The 21908-nt window shown below is 55.3% G+C and overlaps 7 protein-coding genes across 7 annotated transcripts; 4 read left to right on the top strand and 3 right to left on the bottom strand.

Annotated features, from left to right (window-relative positions):
• Nucleotides 1–767: 767 nt before the first annotated feature.
• On the top strand, nucleotides 768–2584 carry ColSpa_03245 (beta-glucuronidase; the record flags this gene model as incomplete). The annotated part of the gene is made up of 3 exons (XM_049269457.1): nucleotides 768–1011; nucleotides 1070–1980; nucleotides 2036–2584. 3 exons carry the CDS (start codon nucleotides 768–770, stop codon nucleotides 2582–2584), a joined length of 1704 nt encoding a protein of 567 aa, XP_049125414.1.
• Nucleotides 2585–2848: 264 nt separating this feature from the next.
• ColSpa_03244 (uncharacterized protein) lies at nucleotides 2849–3640 on the bottom strand (the record flags this gene model as incomplete). The annotated part of the gene is made up of 1 exon (XM_049269456.1): nucleotides 2849–3640. The coding sequence occupies one exon, from the start codon at nucleotides 3638–3640 to the stop codon at nucleotides 2849–2851; it is 792 nt and encodes a 263-aa protein (XP_049125413.1).
• A 556-nt stretch (nucleotides 3641–4196) lies between these two features.
• Nucleotides 4197–7838, bottom strand: ColSpa_03243 (kinesin-like protein bimC; the record flags this gene model as incomplete). Its single annotated transcript, XM_049269455.1, has 4 exons — nucleotides 4197–5063; nucleotides 5118–5570; nucleotides 5627–7330; nucleotides 7383–7838. The coding sequence occupies 4 exons, from the start codon at nucleotides 7836–7838 to the stop codon at nucleotides 4197–4199; spliced, it is 3480 nt and encodes a 1159-aa protein (XP_049125412.1).
• A 576-nt stretch (nucleotides 7839–8414) lies between these two features.
• Nucleotides 8415–9212, bottom strand: ColSpa_03242 (uncharacterized protein; the record flags this gene model as incomplete). The annotated part of the gene is made up of 2 exons (XM_049269454.1): nucleotides 8415–8556; nucleotides 8617–9212. 2 exons carry the CDS (start codon nucleotides 9210–9212, stop codon nucleotides 8415–8417), a joined length of 738 nt encoding a protein of 245 aa, XP_049125411.1.
• A 4358-nt stretch (nucleotides 9213–13570) lies between these two features.
• Nucleotides 13571–15177, top strand: ColSpa_03241 (UPF0187 protein; the record flags this gene model as incomplete). Its single annotated transcript, XM_049269453.1, has 2 exons — nucleotides 13571–13622; nucleotides 13685–15177. The coding sequence occupies 2 exons, from the start codon at nucleotides 13571–13573 to the stop codon at nucleotides 15175–15177; spliced, it is 1545 nt and encodes a 514-aa protein (XP_049125410.1).
• Nucleotides 15178–15767: 590 nt separating this feature from the next.
• On the top strand, nucleotides 15768–16799 carry ColSpa_03240 (failed axon connections protein; the record flags this gene model as incomplete). Its single annotated transcript, XM_049269452.1, has 3 exons — nucleotides 15768–16211; nucleotides 16275–16615; nucleotides 16691–16799. The coding sequence occupies 3 exons, from the start codon at nucleotides 15768–15770 to the stop codon at nucleotides 16797–16799; spliced, it is 894 nt and encodes a 297-aa protein (XP_049125409.1).
• A 1327-nt stretch (nucleotides 16800–18126) lies between these two features.
• On the top strand, nucleotides 18127–21888 carry ColSpa_03239 (uncharacterized protein; the record flags this gene model as incomplete). The annotated part of the gene is made up of 1 exon (XM_049269451.1): nucleotides 18127–21888. The coding sequence occupies one exon, from the start codon at nucleotides 18127–18129 to the stop codon at nucleotides 21886–21888; it is 3762 nt and encodes a 1253-aa protein (XP_049125408.1).
• Nucleotides 21889–21908: the final 20 nt, after the last annotated feature.

The following is a 21908-nucleotide window of genomic DNA, read 5'->3' as shown; positions in this document are numbered from 1 at the left end:
GGGTTTTTCTATCGAGCTGTTCCCTGGCGTGGCAGAGTCCACTGGAGCTATGAGAGTGCGTTCCCTTCCCTTCCCTGCCTAACAACCTCTAGCTTTCATCACACTTCATCACACTTCAGCTAACTCACTCTGAGCAACTATTCCACCTAGATGCATCACATTCAATTAGCGTCTGCTCGTTCATGACGAGCCGGACATCGCATCAGACAGGCCAATATACAGTTTCTACCTCAATATTGGACGCAGGATGACGCTAGATGCCCCCTGTCGTGCCCGGCTCTAGTGTAGGCCTCCTTCAGGTGTTCGTCTGATACCCAAACAGCCTTGCGCATCTGGGAACTTTCGCACATGAGTCTTGTTTGTTCTCCCATAGGCTGTCCTTTGCGGCACATCACAACCTCATCCGGCCCTGATCCCCCCCCCCCCTTATTTTTCCCATCACCTTGGCCATGAAAATGGGCATAGATTTCCCCGACCCCTTGGAGATACCCCCAGACGCACTCGCAGGCCAAGCTTTTTATCCCAAGACTCGTGTTGCCGCTTTCCGCGTTGATCTTGTCCGTTTTGATACCTTTACCGACCTGCATGCCGTCATGGTCGTAAGGCGCCTGCCTTGCGCGGTCACCCGCCTCCTCGTATTCCCTGCTGCAGCACGACAGTGAAAAACAATAAACAGCTTCAATCCCCGCGTTGGCACCGTTGCCGACGCGGGGAAGCTTATTGTCACCTCATACCGTCCTCGTACCGATACTAGCAACTCCGCCATCATGTCGGTCGCTATTCGGTCCCTTGGTTCTGTCCTCAGCGATGAGCTTCATTGCTTGTTCACCACCTTCTCCCCCTCTTACAACGCGATGGCGTGGGCTACGTTTCTCTCGCAGGCTTTGCTTACCGTCACCATAGCGGGCGACATCACTCCCAAAGCCGTCCCCGGGCCCGAGAAGGCTAGTGCTGTGTTTGATGCTTTCGTGAGCTTCTCCCTCGAGTTCGCCTTTTTTCCGGACTTCGCTGGTAAGCCTTGCACCTAGGATCAAGTGCCGTACATCGTGGCCCTGACCGTGTATGCTAGGAAACACCTCGGCGCCGAACAAGTTTTCGGACAATCTGCTTGCGAACTTGGGTAACTTGCAAGGCGTTCGTCCCTATATCCGAGTAGGAGGAAACACTCAGGACTACGCCCTATACAACGAGACGCTTCCGTTCGCTGTCAACGGCACCTACGACTTTGCAAGATCGAGGGACTACCCGACCACCATCCATATTGGCCCTTCTTTTTTCGAATCCTACGGCACGTTTGCAGACACCAAGTTCGCCCACGGCTTCAACCTCGGCCTGGGCGCCAATCGCTCCGAAGGATGGGAAACGCTGAAAGCCACCGTGCCGTTGGCATGCAAAGCCATTGGCAAGGATAAGCTCGATGTCTGGGAGTACGGAAACGAGCCAGACCTCTTCTCCACCTCAGCCCAAGGTCCCGTGCGACCCCCGTCGTGGAATGAATCCATCTACGTCGAGCAGTGGCTCAACGGGACGCGCGAGATTGCCAACATCATCGCAGAAGCGTGTCCTGATTTCCCCAAGCCGGTCTTCATGGCGCCATGCAACGCGGGAACAGCCAACAGGCTTCGTGCCCCTGCGCAATGGGCTGCTGGGTTGAACACTGACAAAAACGTCGCCATGTTCTCTACCCATAACTACATTAGCGGCGCCGAGAGCCCCGGGGTCACCCTTCAGGGAACTCTGATGAACCACACTCGAACCGTGCAGTCCGTCCAGTCACACGTGATAGAATACACCAACATGACGGATCGCTTTGACGATGTCCCGCCGCACATCCTGGGAGAGCACAATTCGCTCTATAACCAAGGCAAGCCGGGACTGTCCAACTCCTTCGGAGCTGCCCTTTGGGGCGTTGACTTCAACCTCTATGCCGCCTCACAGGGAATCAAGCGCAACCACATGCACATGGGGACTGACTATAGGGTTCGCCCACCTCCTGTACCCGTCGTGAAACGACTTTGAAGCTGATGATTTATAGTATCAAAGCTGGCAGCCCGTCGACACGAATACAACGGCCATCGGCACCAAGGCACCATACTATGGCAACATTGCCATCGCCGCCTTCCTTGCGCCGCCCCAAACCCCAGGCCCTGTTTCCGTCGCGAACATCCCGCTTGACGAGGACGACGAGCAGTCCGCCGCCTACGCGGCCTACCACGGCGACACACTCGCCCGTCTCCTTGTCGTCAACCTCCACGCATACAACTCAACCATCAACGGTACGGGAACCACCCCGAATCCAAACCCCAAAAGCCGCAATATTTTCGCGTACAGCTTCGAAGTGCCATGGAACACGGGCCTCGCGAACGTGCGGCGGCTGTACGCAAACGGGAGTGATGCGATTACGGGTATCACATGGGATGGGTGGAGTTACAACTACGAACTCAACGAGGGGAAGCCCGTCAAGCTGGACAATGTGACAGTGGGGGAGTATGCCTTGGTTGAAGGAGGCCGGGTGACGTTTACCGCCTCGGCAAGCGAGGCTGTTATCGTTAGTCCCGAGGGTGGATGTAGAAAGCGTTCTTAGGCGCGATGGGCACTTTGATATGCCTTTGTTGAAACGTACACGCATTTAAAAGAGATGTGGCATATTTCTCTGAACCTCCGCATGACGCAACTTTGTAGCAGACGATCTCTGCCTCAGTAGATAATGGGTACGGGTTTCCTGTATCAAAATACCCCCGAAAAGCCGACTACAAGAACCAGTCATTGTGCGACAGAAATACACCTTCAGGGCGGCCCCTCCAAGATATCAATCAACTCCCTAACCGTGGCAACTCACATGTCACGCTCACACAGCACCATTCAATCCCCCCTTTTGCCGAAACTGCCTCTCAACCTCCTCCGCAAACTCCCCAATCGTCCCGAACCGCCACTCAAACCCAACATCCCCCCTCAACCTCTCCAGATCCCCGCCGACGCCTCGCCCCGCCTTCGTCTCGCCGCCCCTCGAGATCCAAACGCTCCGGAACCCAAGCTCCTTGGCCGGCACATGGTCCGCCGTCAGGCTCCGCGCGACGTGCAGCAGCTCCCCGCTGTCGCGGTCGGCGCCGAGCTCGTCCCGGGCCCGCGCAAAGAGGTACGCAAAGTTGGCGTGCGCGGGCTTGTAGCTCCCAATCTCCTCGGCCGTGTAGACGCCGTCGAACGCGACGGGGCGCAGGCGGCCCAGCGTCGCGGTGATATTGGCCCGGTCAATGTTGGACAGGATGATGAGCTTGTAGTGCCGCTTCAGGACCTCGAGCCCCGGGACGGTGTCCTGAAACGGCGGCCACGTCCCGGGGAGGGATCCGAACCGCTCCGCCTCCTCCGGCGAGACGTCGACGCCCACCTCGGCCGCCAGCGCCGAGAAGGAGCGCGATAGGTTCAGGTCGTACCGCAGACCGGGCTCGGAGACCTGCAGCGCGGAGGAGAGGTCGTCGAGGCGCTTCGCCAGGAGGCCCGGGCCAGTTGCGTGGTGGCTGGAGGGCGGGAGGCGGGAGAGGATGGGGCGGAGGCCGGATTGGATGCCGGATTCCCAGTCGATGAGGGTGCCGTAGCAGTCGAAGGAGAGGGCTTTGAAGGTGGTCAGGTCTGGATAGGACATTGTTAAAGAAGAAGGGGGGTTGGGGTGATATATAGACGGGGTGTAAGTAGGGGCAGGAGGCTCTGGAGCTGTGTGGTTTAAGCGAGGTAGATGTAAGTTGGACTTGCAGATGAACAGAAACCAAAGACTTTAGGTATTTATACGTTTGCCGGATAGTTTGCGGGTGGTGCCTGTGTTGACATCCTCAAGGGCGTGGATGACGAGCGGGGAGATCGCCGATGAGGAGCCAACAGAGTGCATGGTGAGTGGTGTCATCCGGCCGTCGTGTATCCAAAGCCATAGAGCTCGATCAAGGCGTGAACAACAAAAAAAGTCCAAATAAACAAGCCGGGGGCGACGAACGAGTAGTAGAAACAGTTTGAATTTGAAACATCCTCAGAAAAAAGAAGTCAAGGGTATCAAGAATACCAGTAAGCCTACACCCAAAAAGACACCTGCCAAACCAAGCCCAATACCCCAGGCCATAATCGCCATTTGTACAGTCCAACCAAAGAATACTCTGTCAACTCCAAAGACCCCAATCCTTTTCAAAATTCACACACGCTACTATCACTCTCTAGTTCAACCTAGGGCTCTTCCTGCGAGGTCCCAGACTCGACGAAAATGACGAGGGCGGGACGTTCTCCCGCCCCTCAATCGGGAGCAGGCTGCTCTGCTTGCGGCCCTTAGGCACGTGCCTTGTCGAGCTGCGCTTGCTAAAGAGTAGCGGGGCCGTGGTCTCGTTAATGGACATCATGCTGACCGACGGGTCGTAGCCGAGGCTGCCGGTGGTGTTGGGGTTCACTTCGCGAAGGCTCATGTTAAAAGGGGGCATTTCCGAAATCATGCTGAGGGTCGACATACGAGTCGACGCGCGCGCCAGCGGTGAGCGAGGCATGTCGTTGTCGAGGTCCGGGAAGACCATCGATTCAGATCCCAGCTTGGTGGGTGTGGCTCCGTCGCTGAGCTCGGCGAGGAGAGCGTCGTGGGCCTCGGTCCGGGGAAGGTCGGTCGGGTATTGGTACTGAACCTTCATAGGGGTCTCTCCCGTCGGGCGGTACTCCTGGATGGTCGTAGATTCGATGTCCTCACGCAGGGCAGTCAACGGCTTCGACAGCTGCTCAGCCAACGGGTCCAGACCCTGCTGCATCTCTTCGGTCTCAGTCTCCATCTCTTCGCCCAGGTCCTTGACGCGATCAAAAGTCGTCTTGAAATGGCTCGAAATGTTATCGAAAGACTTCTCCACGGTCGATGACAAGCCCTGCATTGATTCGCCATGTCGCTCGTGGTGAGAGGCGTTCTCGGAACGAGCACGAGTAACGAAGTCATCCAATGCCTCCATCTGTACATCGAGGTCCTTCAGCTGCTCGTCCACGACACGAACAGTCTCGGCGTGAACGGACTTGGTAGTTGCTTGGATGGCAGTGCTGTGTTCCTCGGCGGTCTGGTAATGGTTAGTATGTTTCAAAGAGGCAGTGAGTGGTTGTTGTTGACTTACGCTCCAGTCATCCTTCAACTTGTTCTTCATCGCATCACGGGACTTGGCCACGTCGTCAAGGAGTTGCCCCTCTTTGGCATCCCAGGTCTCCATGTCCTCAGAGTACTGAGCCACGTTGCCTTGCAATGAGACATTCGAGTCCAAGACGCTCTTCTGCAGCTGTGCGGTCTTCTCGGCCAGTCTAGTCTCCTGAATTTCCGCCTGGGCATGGATGAGAGTGGTGATCTGGGCCAACAGATTCTGTCGATCCTGGGCCGCCTGCTTCCTCTCCTCGTCTAGAACTTGCTGCATCTGTGCTGAGATGTTCTCGTTTTGCTTGACAATCGTATCGGTTGCGCTCTGGAGCTGTTGTCTGAGTCTATCAGACTCACTTCGCTGTTCCGTGATGTGCGTCATGAGATCCTCAAAGATGCCCTTGAACTCCTTGCCCAAGGAGCTGTAGGAGGTGTGCAGCTGTGCGCGCATGTGTTAGCTGTGAAAGCCTATGGGTAAAAGTCCGAATCCCTTACCTGGTTGTGGAAAGTGTCGAGCTCGCTAAGGACATCGGCAGCGATACGCTCTGCGGCAGCAGCAATGGCTTGAAGGCTCTCCCCAACTTGCTGCTTGACGGTGTCGCGAACGACCTTGATCTCCTCAAGAACGTCGTCCATCTCATCCTTGGACTTCTCCTTCTGCTCCAGAAGCTCTCGGCGTGAGGCAGCAAACGATTCTAACTGCTCGTCGAGGAGCTTCTGCGTCGAGGACAGCTTCTGGAGCTCCTCACTGACAAAAGAGTTCATGCGCTCGGAAATACCCGAGATGCTCTGCCGCTGCTTGCTCTGGAAACTCTGCACTCGCTGCTCCACCAGATTTGTTACTTCGGTCACTTCAGCTTGCGCAGTGCCCCAAGCACTCCGGTTAATGGACTGAAGGTCCGACTTCCGTTTGTTCTTGGCTCGGAGGCCATCCACATCGTGCACTGTCTTCTGCAGGGTGGCAATCAGCTCGCCGCCGACCTCAGCCAGCTTCTCCTCAGTTTCCTGATGAGCCTTGCGGAGGTGCGTCTCCTCGGCAAGACTCCTTCTCGTCGCCTTGAGGACGAGTTCAGTCTGCTCAAGGACACCTTGAGTCTCGTCGAGCTCCGCCTTGGTGCCTTCATGGTCCTTTCGCAACCCCATGAAGCTAGACGTCAGAGCAAACAGCTCCTGGACTTTGTTCTTCAGGTTGCCCTCGAGAGTTTCCATTTTCGCTGCTTGTTCTTCCATGACGATGCGTCGCGATTCGCTCTGGGCCGTCATTTCTTCGTACGATTCGTTGGAGAGGTAAACGCCGTTGCGCTGTCGAGTCGTAATCAGCTCGCTTTTGAGCCTTTCGATTTCAGTCGCAAAGTCCCTAAGAAGCATCCTCTTGTTGATCATAGCGTTAAGTTGCGGCTTGTTGCGGATGTTCTTCGCTCTAAAGGCATAGTCGAGCGTCGAAATAGTTTCCTCCAGGTTGCTCTTCGCGGGTGAGATGGTGGCGATGATGCATGTTTTCGTCTGACCTCCAAGAGAATCTTGCAGCAATCGGGTGAGCTTCGACTCTCTGTAAGGGATGTGTTGGCTCTTGTCGACCAGAGCGTTGATGACTCGGCCGAGCGTCAGAAGACTCTTGTTGATCAGGCCAGCCTCGGCGGCTCGCTTGTTCTCGGCACCGGATCGTTGAATGTTTTCACTACCGGCCAAATCGACCAGGTTGAGCTTGCCTGCGCTGACATAGTCCTCGCCACCATCCTCGCCCTTCTTTCGGACGTACGCGGTCACGGTGAAGACGGTGTGACTTCGACTACTGAGATCGTTGCACTTGGTCGCCGCAACCTGGCGCTTCAAGCTTCCATCCTGAAGAACCTTGATGCCCTCGCCGGCGTTCCTGATGTGTCTCTCCTCCATTCCCTGCACTACTGTAGTCGCGTGCCTTCTTGATGTGTCGTCGAAAATCTTGAGCTTGGGGCCTTCTTCGACAGAGATCAGATCGCGCAACTCTTCGTTGTAAAGTTCGATAAAGGAGCACTTGACGCAGCTCTCGGTATCGTCGACTTCGAGTTTGTTGAAGAGAGCATGAAGGGCTCTGGGGATGATACCAGCGCCGTCGGAGAGGAGGCCTAGGGTTTCTGTCATGTCTCCGGACATTGTGTACGTCTTGCCGGTGCCGGTCTGGCCATAGGCGAAAATGGTGCAGTTGAAGCCAGCGAGCATCTGTATCGTGTCAGCGGGACAGTAGCGAGCAAAGCCAAATGGCAAGACGAACCTCGTCCAAGATGGGTTTGACGACATCGTCAAAAACCATGGTCTGGTCGGCCGCGGCAGAGAAGACGCGGTCAAAGTTGTATGTCTTGTTGCTCAGAGCATTGGGGCCAAGCTTCAGCTCGACATTCTTGCCCTTCGCGCCATCGGCCTGAACGACGACGGCGCTGTTCTCGCGTACTTCGCGGTCGTTGCGGCCTCTGCATCTGACGACAACGTTGATGTTGGTCTCCTGGCCCGGCGTCTCAAAGTCATATTCGCGCTCCTTGCGCTTCGTCGCGTTCGTAGCGACGGACGCGACAGACTCTGCGGGTGAGGCGGCGCGCTCTACGCCCTTGGATGGGGCGTGTTGGTACCGCAAGTTCGAGGTCCGGGTTCCCGGGCGCACGCTCGCGCGAGCCGCGGCGCCGGTGCGCAGGTTCGACGAGGTCGGCCTCGTCAGCTCCCGTCTGGAGCTCATGTTTTGGGGTGTTTGGTGTGAGTAGTCGCGTCGGTGATAAAACAGTAAGAGGCGGAACGCAGCGATATCAAATCATCCAAAAGGTCAAAGGTCCTACCAAAAACCGTAGGCGTGTGTTGTGTGTGTTGCTTGTGTTGAATGTTTGATATACGGTGTGAGGCATGATACTGGGACCCGACAGGTTGTGTGTTGACAAAGTGCTAGGGTCGGTAAATAGAGCATGCGCGCTAAGTGGAGTCCAGCTCTGTGGTTGGTCAACGGTATCTCCCGTCACCCGGGCAACAGCCCCGCTGGCCCCTTCTGCTTGCCTGTTTTCCTGGCTGTTTTGGTTTGGCCCCTCACCGAGCGTTAGTGGGTCACTCACCGAAACACGGCCCTCAATACGAAAGTCGATCTATCAAAGGTGGGAATTGGCTGGCAAAAGGGAATTGTAGGCTGTTCGAGACGCTAATACTCTCAAATCAACTGGCTGACCGGTCCCACTATTCGTGTACTGTATTGTGGATACGACTAAAGAGAGACGCTTGCTGCTCTGCCGGACCTACGTCTTGAAGACATCGATACCCGCCGTGAGACTCATTCCTCGCCAGCTTCACTGTCTGCACTCCGCTCCATAACATCGAGCCCTATTCGCAGAAGTGTACCTGGCCATATAGTTCCATTAGCACGCTTCATCTCAAAGTCAGCAACGATGCTGAACCCCAGCTTTTCGTAGAATCTATTGTCTGTTAGCACTCCAGCGTTGGGTATCCTACCCTTCCCAGCTCTGAGTACTTACTCGACCAGCTTCCTCCCATTCCCCGCCCAAGCATCAACGTAGAGCACCTTCATCTTCTTTTCAAGTCCGTAGTCCTTTGCTTTCCTCACAAGCGCCTCCCCGGCTCCCTTGCGGTGATGGCCTGTCCTAAAATCCGTGACCAAGACATCGAGATACACAAACCCCTCATTTCCCTGCAACTCGGTGCGGATGGCATCGACGTGGAACTGAGACTTGACATGCCCAGGTAGCCAGTTCTCGCGAACAAACGCTACTCCGACCGAGAGCATGCGTGTCCCATCATCGGCGGTCCAGTAGCGGGGACCGGGAGGCTTCGTGGTGCTGTTCGGGAGAGGTATCGCCGACGGCTCGACGCCAACATCCGCGATGAAGATGCGCAAGGCATCTCCCTCGCCCGTAGTCCGGTACCTCTCCGATTTTCTGATGTCCTCGGCCGTTTCCTCCATGAACCCTTCTGTCTCACTGAAGAGCCGAGATCCCCACATTCCACCGCTGCCGATCGCTTCGAGATACGAGATCGTCGAGTCGAACGCTTCCACGATAAAAGTGTCGTCATGTGGGAGAACTCCTCCCTCTCTAAGCCGCAGCTTCGCCATTGTTAAATATCGAGAATAAAATAATGTGCCCTATGTATTACGTGGTCTTGAGATGTTCAGGATGAAGGATGCGACGACAGCGAATGCGCATACCATAGCCGAGAGGTTCCAACAGAGCACTGCGCCGCTTCCGCTTAGCAAGCTTGGAGACTATACTCTTTAGCCCGGCCCGGTCACACAATATACCCCGGCTCCGTATGACTGCACAGCAACAATGGTAGTATACTCGAAGCAAACGACACCACTTGACTCACGACCTGTAAACAACAATCAGTGGAATATGTTGAGACCTCAGACAGCAAGGTGCTCATTATGCAATTTTTGGCGAGGCTCGAGAAAGGGTAGACTCGACTCAAAGTTTCGCTTGCTGATGTATTGCTACGATAACGATTCCTTTAGCCAAGGACTAATTGACCCCTATGGTCGAGAGCTGAATGGGGCAGGCATACAGTATAACTAGGTAGCTTTTTTCGGTCTCAACTTCAAGATGGCACAACCTACTGGGCAGTTCAAAATGATGCTGCCTTGACCTCCATCCCTTTTACAAGCCCGCTGGAGTCAAAAGACCGTACGGCAGCTTGATTCAAATCAGCTTCCTCGCGAGGCCCAGAGCATCAGATCAGGTGGACAGGCTGATGAGAGGTTAGGATGAACCTACTGTCAGCTAGCTCGAACTTTTTGCAGCTGAGTGCCGAGTGAGACGGCTAACGGCTGTAATGACGATCTGTGAATACCGACAGCAGGTTATGAGACGACCAGGTAAAGAAGAAACTGACGAATGATCAGTGGTCAAGGACTTCAGAGATATTAATCCTTAGAAGCAGTTTGCCGTGACTACTTCATAGCCACTCACCATGTTCGTCAATGAAATAAACGCCTTTTCGGCCAAAGACCAACCTAAGCCGCGCAACTCAGCTCCCCCGCTTAGATGTTGGTCATAATGAGCCATGGAATAGGTCGGATCATAGGAAAGAAGGACGGCTGGCTTACTGCTGTGGTGTTGCTGATGAATACCGGGTTCGCCGTACGGGCCATGGCCTCCAGAGACAGCGGCAGCATCTTCTGCCGACCTCGATAGCAGCCATCACATCCATGATCCTCGCTTTACTCAAGGAGTACCAGGCACAACCCATAAAAGGTCTCTCGAGATCGTAAACGTCCCTGAGTCGTTGGGCATGAATGTGGAACCGTGGGTCCAAGCTGCTCATGCTTGCGGGTTCAGGGGGCTGTCTCCGTCGTGCTTTTCGGGCTCAACGGTTACTGCCAAGCCATGAGTTCTTGCAAGGAAAGGCGTCAATGATTTCCTATGAAAGATTGAAAAGCAAATTCGCTACTGATATTATGGAGATCGTGTTAGTTGGGAGACATGGCCGCCTTCCGCTACCCGTGATCGTCCAAAGGGTGCCCAAAGACTTGCATACGGCCGTGTGAAATAGTCTCATGGCATTCAGCAATGCACTCATACTGGAACAAACTGTGACAAGTCTTGGCCTTGTGAGCGAAGCGGGTATCGCGCGGCAGCTACAGCTGAGGGTTGTTCGAGAAGTTGCATCAGAACCCCGACAGAACTGCAACATGATCGGTCTTAGCCTGGATCAGCAATGCGAGCCCCGTCCAAGTAGCATCAGTGCTTTGCAAGGCGAACCTGGAGTCCAAGCTGCCTTATCCGATCATGCACTAAAGACTGCTGATTTCAAGCATTCCCGCATAACCTGGCATGGTGACCTTGGGCTGTCTTGGACTGTGCTGTGAAGTGAGTGATTTATCTGCTTGAGGAAGCCCCAATCGCATCTCCCTTGCCGCTAGGTTGGAACGTTTTCTTCCATTGGTATCTGAAAACGGCTCTTGATAAATAGTCAGGTTCGGTGCCTGGAGGAGGTCATCTCTGTGCGCAACCGCACGGTTGGTCGACACAGATGCCTTGAAACTGCTAGCCGATGCCGGCACTGACCAGTACATCCTGTAGGCAGGTTCAAGTGATTGAATCCAGGCGGTTTTCTCGAGTATTCAGAAACAGCTGGAACTTGTTTAGCAAGCAGACCCGACGGTCGTGTTCACCAAGTTGTTGATGTAGAGATTCAAAGGTCTGGCATCATTGACTTTCATTTTCGAATAGGGCAGTCTGAAGTTGCGATTAAAAAAGAAGACAGGCCCAATGCCTAGGAGGAGATGTGCTGGTGAGTCTTTTCTTTCCTTTGAATGCTGCATGGCCAGGACGAGCGCAACGCGGATGTATACCCCTTTGTGAGCATGAAAGCTGCCCCTCTTCGGCGACGCCGCTGCCGTCTGCAAGTTCCGATGTTATCGCCTGAACTATCATGGCGAAGAATCTGCATAGAAGCATTCAAACGCTTCATTGTGTGACCAATGCTTGGGGCTCGAAGCTTTACTAGCCGATATTAGCGGTGGATATCATATGTTGTCACAAAGGCACAGTCTCTCGTTCGCCACTCTGCCGCTGCAGGGCTCAATCCGTGAGAAGCGTCTGTGTTGATCAGCCATTGCTATCACATTCACCTCAGATGATATCCAATCTTACACGTCTGTATAGAATTGCAGCGTCGCCGTTCCGAGATAGAATGGACATACCTAACGAATATTAGCAGGGACTGACAGAGGGGCAACGCTGCAAGTAAGCGCTTCAAGCCTAAGAGACTCTTTAGTCCAGCCCGGTTCCAAGAGGCACAGGAAATTCAATTGAAGTAAAGAGCATCATGAAAAGGGCGCGACATTCCTGGTGGGAAGCCGAAGACGAGATACGAGTGACGGAACAGCTGGGCAAACGAGATGCCGACGGTATCCTCATGACATTAGCCTGAGGAAGCAAGATCCAAAGGCGAGATCTACCAAAATAGGGATGTCGACGGTATGCTTCTTCAACGGGCTGCGCCAGCAGGAAGGCCAAGACACTACTCGAGACAACGGCAGCGACGGTAGGACGTCGGGTGTGATGTTGATGAATCTGTGTGATGATAGGTTGAAATGGTGGTCTGTGATGTGGTCCAGGCGACATCTTGAGTACTTGAGGGAAATGTGCGACATCTGTCCAGGCGGTAGCATCTCCGAAGAAGCCGTAAAGGAGGGTTGATGAAATGGACTTGATGGAATTAAAGGCGCGAGAACTATCTAGTGGTGGTGGTGGTGGTCCATCCTTGTAAATTGGCAAACTAGACTAACAGGAATAAGTGAAACGGAATCGAGAGTTCGTCGAATAGCGGTCTGTGGGTATCAAGCCTTGGGGAATCTCCGTGCTCCACTTCAGGCGAGAGGGAGTGAATGCCAGACGGAGCTCGCAGTTTGCCGGCTGAGGCACATTTGACACAGACAGAAGGGGAAGGTAGGCTCCATGCGGAGACGAGAACGAAGTCAATGAAGAACCCGGAAATTGTGTGAGAGGATGCTTTGCGTTAACGTATCCGATGTCGCGTGTCTCGTCTCTTAACAGCAACCATGGCTGTTGGCCTCTGTCGTCGTTGGAGGTGTGCAGAGAGTGTTAATGAGTGCCGAGAGGTACCGACAGAACCTTGAAAGATGTGGGGAAGACATAACATTGCGAACGCAGCAGCGCCAAACGCAATTTCGCATCCGTCGGAAAGGTATATAGTATTTATTAATATCTGAGATGGCCTTGCCTCATTGGCTTGGCCGATGTTATGGATGCGCCCCCCGCCGTCCATCTCAGCCCCAAGACTGAGGCATCTGTGGGGTCGATGTAAAGGAAGTGAGATGCCTGACCTGGATGAAGCATTCTATGCGTAGTTCACCTGCTCAGAGTAATTGCCTTGCTGCCTTATCTTCACTTCACTTTCCCATACTTCCGATCCAGACTGCTGTGTTTTACAATGAGAAAGTTCCGGCGCAGTTCCTTCCCCCCCCCCCCCGTTCTGCTCCTGCACTCTGAGCTGGGTTGTCGACTGATAAGATAAGAGCTTCGGGGCCTGACATGGCAGGTGGGGCCAAAGGTACATGGTTACTCCCACCGCCCCCCAATGATTGGCAGCTACAGCCCCGTCTGCCCCAGGTGCTGTGTAGTGTATCTCTGCTAGCCGAATGACGTCTCATTCCGACCCCACGCCCCGCTAATCCGTTGTCGCTGTTCAAGCATCACATGAACCCCTCTGTCGGACCCGTGGACAACAATCAGTTTCAACGTGCGCTTTACTGCCTGTACCGCTGCCTCTCGGAGTTCTCTCCTCCAAGCCATCATCAATATCCCTCTTTGTAGAAATCAGTACACAGGCACTTGTAGAAACATCGCACGCTTCCTTCTGCTCCAACATACAAAGCAGTTCCTGCGACGACGCCGCCCTGAACACCTCGCGGACCCCGCGCTGAGCTCCGATCGCATTTCGCTGATCATGTCGCTTTTCACCGCGCAACTGCACCCAGGACGAGCTCTAGGATTTCTCGGTTTGCATGAAATCTGTCTGCCAGAGGACACTCGGACGCTAACTCTATTGCTTTTCGCCTAGTTCTCGGAGCATCCTTGCATGATGTCTTGACGCGACTGAAGGCCGAGCCGCAACGCTTTCCACAACTCGATCTCGTCTACTCCCGAGAACTGCCCGTCGAGCAGCCGGTGACCCTAAGCCTTCCTGCAAATGGCATACGCCTACGATTCGATGGCCCAGAGCAGCGTTTGCGCCTGATAGAGATTGTCGACTTCACAAAGAACCATGTCACGTTTAAGGACCGCGATCTTGTCAAGCCCGCCAACTCGCAGGGGCCGCCGTCGTCGCCTGTCCCCGGAGAATCCAGCTCCGGTCCAACCTTCCGACAGATCTACCACAGGTTGCTCGGACCAACATATGGTGGAGAGTTCATACCACCAACGCCCGACGCCCCCGATAACCTGGGTAATTACATACTTTCATATCCCGGTGTTGCCTTTACCTTCCGATTAGCCGAATCGGCATACTCCCCTAGCAAGGACGTCGTGTCGCTTCTGTCTTCCGCGGCAAGCCAAGTGCCCACATCCATGGCTGTTTTCAGCGGAGATTCGTGGGCCCAAGCCCGAGAGAGCCTTTGGACCGAAATTCTTCCAAGTGTCAAGACGGTACCTGTTCTTCCAAGAGGGAAAGACGTGGTTCCTGACGAAATATCGCTGGTCAAGATTCACGGGGGTGGAAAGCTTCAACTGTTCCGGAAGTGGACTAATTCTTCGATCTGGATCATCCTGGGAGAGACTAGTCCGCAAGAGTTGATTGCGGAGCTTGGTCCTCCCAACGCTACATATCGGAAGAACGACCAGAGAATGACAATACACAAGCTTCGGACGGCCAGTCACAGCAGGGCTCGTTCAAGCGGCGCCGACTTGCATAGGCCAGACGATCTGACCGATACCGACCAGTCGTCTGCGAACACTGGCTCAGATGATTCTAATGATGAAGCAGTCGAAGAAGACATTGCCGGAAATGTTTCGGGGGAATGTTTCTACAATTACTTCTATCTAGGTTTTGATGTGTTGGTCTCAACACCTTCGCCGCCGTCGAGACCACCGCCGGCGCAGCACGAGTCCCAGATACCGCCTAGTAAGCCTATCAAGTCGGAATCTCCTGACCGTCTGGTTGCTACAAAGTTGGTTCTCCATGGCAACGTGCCCGGCTCGTACGAGTTCAACAGGCACCGCCGTTGCCGCTGGGAAGTCAGTTATCTTGACGATGGTTCCCCTGGTGCGGCAGCAAACTCGGAGACAAAATTCACTGAGATCAAGGACAGACTGAATGAACGGTGGAACAGCGCGTACCCTGAAGGCGACTCCAAAGCTCCCCAAAGAGGCATGGTTCTCAATCGGGGCTGGGGGGATAGTCCCGGCAGCAGCTGTGAATTCCTTGGAGGTTGGGAGGACAGCGGCGCCAAGAGACTTGATGGCAGTGACGACTCAACCACTACTCTATTTGGATTCCCCGGTCTCGTGTTTGAGGTGCTGAAGAACGATCATGTCAACACGGTGACTGTGTTTTAGGTTTGAATTGGGCACTAAACCTGCGATCAGGTGTTATGGCGATCCTGCGAGCAGATTCGTTGCGATCATGGCCGGGAAGACGAGGCTAGACGATGGCTGCGATATCCCTACAAGCGAGCTGGCTCATGCTCAAATCCAGATGCATCTTCAGACACCACCACTTCCCTTTAGCCTCGTTCTTACGCTTGTCCGCCAACTCAACATGGAACAGCTATGACGTGGCCGCTGCCAGATTCCTCATTTACGAGGCTTCTTCACCATCCACTTGCAATAGTCCATCTGATTTTGCATTCATGCAAGACAGAGATGGGATAATTCAGCTTTGTCCTCGCTTTACTTGTCGGTCTGACTCGGATTATGTTTCGGGAGCCAAGGGCATTGCCACCAGCACCTACCATGTTGTAAAGCTCCAGCAGCTCCGAGCAGGCCGTCCGTGTCGAACACCTCCAATACGGCATCGAAAACAATAAATAATACAGCTCGAAGCCTCTGGGATTCCCGGGACAGCATAGAACAGTTACCCTTCGAATACCCAGAGATACCCCAAAGATACCCCAGATACCCCTCCCCTCCATTTCGGTTTATTCACAATGAAGACTCCTCCAGCAGCTCAGAACGCCAAGCAGAATGCTCTGGCCCTCAAGCGATACCTTCCCCGCAAGCTCAGGGAAGCTGCTGAGGACGAGGCCGCGGTGGAGAAGGGAGTTGGACACGACTTGACCATCTACAGCTTCGATCGCCCTAACGGCCAGTACGGATACACGCCTTTCTCGATCCAGTTGCGCCTCCGTCTTCGCCACGCCGGCATCCAGCACAAGGACCGTGCTGCCAACATCTTCCAGGCCCCCAAGTACCGAGTGCCTTACGTGAAGCTTGCGGATTCGGACGAGCTCGTCGGTGAGGCGCAGTTCGTCATCAAGCGCCTGGTGCAGACCGGCAAGCTGCAGGATCTCAACAAGGAGCTTTCTCCTGCCGACCAGGCCAAGGATGCTTGCATCCGAGCTATGCTCGAGGACCGCGCTTATTTCCTTGTCGTAAGAAGCTGCCTGGCGTAACACCACGAACTCTGGAGCGGACTGCTAACAGCATGCTTTTAGCTGTACGAGAGATGGCGCGGCCAGTACGAGATGATGTGGCACGACGGTCCCTTTGCCCACTTTGTTTGGGGCGCGAAGCAGATCTCCACCCAGGCTGCCCGCGGCTACGTCAACTCGCAGCTGTGGTTCCAGGGCGTCGGCCGTTACAACGACGAGGAGGTCAAGGCCTTCGCTTCCGAAGTTATCATGTCTCTCAACGGCTTCTGCGAGACCTCGCTGTCGAAGCTGAGTCTCGACTCGCGAGAGTCTCGGGAGCCTTTCTGGATCCTCGGCGGCCAGCGCCCATCTGAGGCCGACTTCATCGTCTACGGCAACCTAGCCACCATCTTGGGCACCACTGTGTAAGTGACTCGCTCCTCATACTTGATGTTGAACAACAGCCATCGACGCGAGCTTTGCTGACGAAACGGACACAGGAACCCGGTCCACGCCGCCCTCATCCGCGAGAAGCCCGCCCTGGTTGAGTATGTTGGCCGTATCCATGAGCGTTACTTCGCAGAGTACAAGTCTCCTGTTCACTCTTGAGTTGGTTAGGGTGAGATACCCCGATACCCCACGTCACCCAACCAAAGGATGCTGTTGCTCTTTGTTGTTGGTTACGGGCCCGCAAGCACACGGATCAGGGCTCTGCGTTTGACTTTTGCATGATTTTTCTTTGGCTGTACAGAAGGCAGATGGATGCTGGGAAAGGAGGGGCGATTTTGGTACCGCACCCCGTTAGGAGCGTACAAAAATACCTAACTCGAGTTTTCTTATCTTTCCTAGAGCGTAATTACCTGTTTCTTTTAAGCCTCTACGCCCATCGGCGATGTGTGCCTGTCCCGCCCTAACACGAAACTTCAACGAGCCTACCCCGTGTGATTTGCATAAACTGTAGCAATGGTGACAATCGACGAACGAAGCGGGCTGCACTTCTGGGCGTCTGATGAATGCGTTCGCCAAGCTGCAAGTGAGGATGTCAAGCATCGGTCCAGACCAGGGAGATCCTTTCAGATACAGTGGCGGTCTGATGCATAGAGTTAGCGCGAATCGAAGGCCCCATTTACTTGCCGGCTTAGCGCGCTCAACGCTCTCGCAAACCTGAAAGCCGTGGCTGGGAACCTTGCAACGTTGTAAGAAGACCTGCGGGACAAAGAGCTTTTTGTCTGCTGGGCCGTTGGTCCGCCCCACCGTGGCCCCCGACTCGGCCGCTGCCATTCGCCCAGAGATACCACAGCTCCGGGGCCTAGGATATTCCGCTCCGTCGATTGCCGAATCGGGTGGGGTCATCCCTCTCGTCAATGTGGGGGCAGCGGGTGGAGCTGGTAGCGCGTTCGGCTGCGACGCCACGGCAGAGCTACCATCTGGACTTGGGCGATGGGAAGGACCACTAAGCTGGTTGGGAATCTTGGGAACTGTCCGTGTGTTTGCTGCCGCTGCCGCTGGCGTCGACTGAACGGACTACAGTACCACCACGATCCTGGGCAGCGAGATCGACACCATCCATCCTATGCTCAGCTGGCACATGTCAATGCCCTGTTTCGGCTCGGACGAATCAGCGCCATCACCTCCAAAATCTTCGTCACCTTTCGTCCCTTCACATGGGGTATCCGTACTTGGCTTTCTGAACTGTCTTGCACCCTCCCACAACCCCCTTACGTCGAAACGGCGGGCCATGAAAGTTGCGACCTGTTAACGTTCTGTACCTTACTTTTGCCCTCGCCAACACCAACACCGCCTTTCTCCGTGCGTGCACTGCCGACGACTGGCCGAGAGAGCAACACCGACAGCGACCACGATCACGACTCCGACTCCGACTCCGGCCTGGTGAACATCGAGACCTAGCGACGGCCATGCGAGCGTCTCCGTCGCTATGACGGAGAAGGATGCCGCCCAGCAACGTGCCGTTCTCACGAGGAAGCTGAGCCCACACTCCATGTCTGGCGATAGGGGAAGTAGTAGCAGGGGTAGCTACGAGACAGGCGAGTCGAGCGCCACGGGTAGTATCCTCAACGACACAACGCTTTTGCCGTCGCCCGACGAGTCGAGCGGCCGCCGTCCACTTTCATCGAGCCCCCGAGATGCGGAATATACGAATGGATACCATGGGAAGGATGCAAGGAAACAACGGGCACCTAGGCATCGCTCTAACGGGGCCTTCCTACTACAAGACGCCATTCGGAACGACGAGGATTCCGATGGGGATCAAGGGCCTCGCCTGCGGCACGTACGTAACCTTCCGCCCAGCCGCAGGACAAAAGACCATGGGAGAGCGCCGGACAAGTCAGGATCCAGCGCTGGTCGTGAGGCCGGGCTCGGACTCGCAGGGCTGGATAGTCCGCCCAGGGGAAACGGGGACACCTCGCCAACGCGCGCTACACACGACTTGACCATCAGAAAACGAGATACGGCAAAAGTCAGACCCCTTTCAGGAACGAGCTTTACACCGGTCGCAAACCCGTCGCTTGACATCGACTCTGCGCAGATTGTAAACATGGCCTTGAACTTGAGCGAATCAAGGAGACAGGTATCGCGGAGGATAGCGCCACCCCAGGCAGTCCCGACCCTGGCACAACTCCCAGACGGCACGACGGGCGCCAACCTCAAAAACCATTTACAACAACAGAGAAGAATATCGCGAACGAGGTCCCCGGGGCCTGACAAGGCACTGACACCGCGACTCCCATCTACCGGGATCTTGAGCAGCCCACTGCAGGCGACATTCGATATGAGTCGCGAGGGAACCTTTCGTAATCACTTCACTGCGTCGACCTTGGCACGAGCGCAAAAGGCAAAGGAGCATTTAGAACTCATGGCCCAATACCGGCGTCTCTTGGAGCTAGTGCCACCTATACAGCCACACCATCACAGCCGCCCGACAACCGCTAGCCCGCCGACGTCCTCAGGAGGTGTTACTAGAATCCCGACCTACGGCAGCTCTGACGGTAGTGTGCGGCTTGGGCGGCCGTACAACCCATTACAGTACATCCGAAACAGGAAGGTTCGGGCCCGAGAGCGCAAGGCCATTGACGGGGAGGGTCAGGGGTTTGGAGACATTGTGAAGGTTGCCGACTGGGTCGATGAGGTGGCCAAATGGGCCGCCACAGGTCAAACGAGCGCAGATGGCTGTATACTTCCGCCTTTTGCAGACGCAGATGCCTCAGAGCGACAGAATGCTCTTCAGCTGGCGGCGAACGCCAACAAGCCACGAAGGCCAAGGCTTGACTGGATTGTAGACGCAGCGGACCTGCTGGCTGATGCGTACTGGTTAGAGCAGGACCATCACAAGCAGTTGATCGAAGACCGCCACTGGCGGCGCATATTTCCTAAGGACGTCGACGTTCACAGACCTCTGTCAAGGCAAGACGAGGACTACGGAAGCGAATCTGGGCAAACGCCAGGGCACAGAGAGAACGAAGAGTTATGGCCAGCAATCGATCCCAGGACCAGCAACCCGAAACTCGCCAAGTCGGATACGGACCACTCTACAGGTAGTGCTCGGGAGCGTGCTCGCCAGAAGCTGCATGATCTCACAGGGCATCATCACCATCGTCACAGCAACTCGATGCATAGTCATCACGACTGGCGGCATGGCAAGACGTCCTCGGATCTATCAGACAGCGAGAACGACGGAAAGCTAAAGAAGGAGAGGAGGAGCCGAACGGGTACACTCACCAGCAGTCACCAAGACATCCTAGAGAAGCAGATGCTCGAGATGATTGCCAAGGAGGCGAGAGATAACGCCCCCAAGAAGCCAGACGGATCGGGTTACGTGACGCCAGAGCGAAACGCCGGGGCTAGATCGCACCCGCAATCTCGACAGCATAGCCGAAAGGCGTCGATTGTGGAGGTCAGCGAGTCTGACGAAAGGAAGAGTAAGGACAAGCCTCGCTTCACCCCGTTGCACCTTCAGCGCCCGACGAGGTCCAGCCTAGAAATTCCGATGCCGGCCAGGAGAAGCTCCTTCGAGATTGACTCGTCACTACCGAACTCTCCCGACGGGGCAGCCCGCGGGGATCCCTTGATCCCGGCATTTGGTGGAGATCTGTCAGCCGAATCTAGCCGTGCTAATTCTCCAACTCGAAACCCGTTCTCGAAGGTCAGGCAGATCTTCCGCGAGCGCAGCAAGGAACGAATCGGCGACCGCATTTCGGAAGAGAAGTCAAGCGCCGAGGACCTGCCCGGCGCCCCTAGAACACCGTTCGAGGCCTCGCCGGAATCGTCTGGGGAACGGAGGTCGACAGACAGGCGAGGGTCATCCAGAAGCCCCTCTCGTAAGGTTACACAACGTCAGACAGGCGAGAGCCACAAGTCTCATCGCAGTGTTACAAGCATCAAGCTGCGCAGCGACGAGCCTGGTGTCCGAGGCATCTTCAAAGGAGCCCGTATTGACAATGTCATTCGCGGTGGAGTATCAAAGCTCGGTGACTTGATCTGGCGTAAGGAGTCGGATATTGGTGATGGCCCGTCCGAAACGGAGGGCACGACGACGGACGAGTCGGACACAGAACAGAGGGGCAGAAGAAGAGGCGAGACACAACTCTCAAGAACCGCCTCCATTAGGAGCCAAGAAATGCGCCAGCAGAGCGCCAGGACGTACTTGGACGTTATGCCGACCTTTGACTATACTTCTCATGAGAAGTTGAGGCACACGGAAAGCGCGCCAGCAGATTTGCCTGACAATTCACCACCATCGGCGAGCCGTAAGTCGCCTCGTTTTGATAGGCTCAAGCCGCCACGTATCGACATCATGAGCGCATCGCCAACCTCGTCACACGGCTCAGGCAAACGATTGTCAGACGTCTCTGAAATCGAACCGTTGTCTGGCGGGCGCATTACGGGCGTGAAGCAGGCGGACAAGCGCCTCAACTCCATCATCACCATGCCACCCTTTATACCTGACGGACGGCCTGGATCTGCATCCAACCGCAGCCGTCATTGGTCGATCTCGGATCATAGCCCGGCACCGGAACGAGCTCCGATGTCGAAGCGGGAAGTTGCCCGTCTCCGCGCACTGGTCTTGAGCTCTGGTATTAAGGCCATGGAGATTACACGTCGTGCCAACGAGCCCCATCTTGTGTTTGCGGACCGGCAAACGCCGTCGCAGAACGACTTCCAAGTCGCCAACGTCTTTTGGCCCGAGATTGCGAAACTCAGTCCCGATCCTAACAGCTTGCGCAACAAAGCTGTCCCTCAGACGGAGCTGTACCAGCTCGCCGCTAAGACCCTCGGCAACTCTATCCAGTGCTCCGGCCAAGAATGGCAAAAGACGGCCGACCTCTTCGTGTCGGACACTGTGCCCGCCTTGTACTGTCGGGTTGAAGATGTCCGCCGCCGCGTCGCCACTGACCTGTCAGCCATGACGCGCGCAGCAGCCGACGAGGCCGACGAGACAAGTCGCGATCTTACGCTGGGTCAGAGGCTGAAGATCAAGCACACGCTCGATGTCATTGAGAAGATGCTGCGACGGCGTAGACGTAGGTTCCGCTGGGTCCGTCGCGCCATGTGGCTCGCCGTCGAGTGGGTGCTCGTGGGCTTCATGTGGTACGTATGGTTTGTCGTCATGATCCTGCGGGTGTTTTGGGGTGTCGGGCAAGGGGTCGTGGGGGCGGTGAAGTGGCTGTTGTGGTTGTGAGCGAGCCTACATCGTCTGTG

The sequence above is a fragment of the Colletotrichum spaethianum genome (genome assembly GCF_022836535.1).
Source record: "Colletotrichum spaethianum MAFF 239500 DNA, contig06, whole genome shotgun sequence".
NCBI classification, from domain to species: Eukaryota; Fungi; Ascomycota; class Sordariomycetes; order Glomerellales; family Glomerellaceae; genus Colletotrichum; species Colletotrichum spaethianum.
This window is presented reverse-complemented; position numbering and strand designations above follow the sequence as displayed.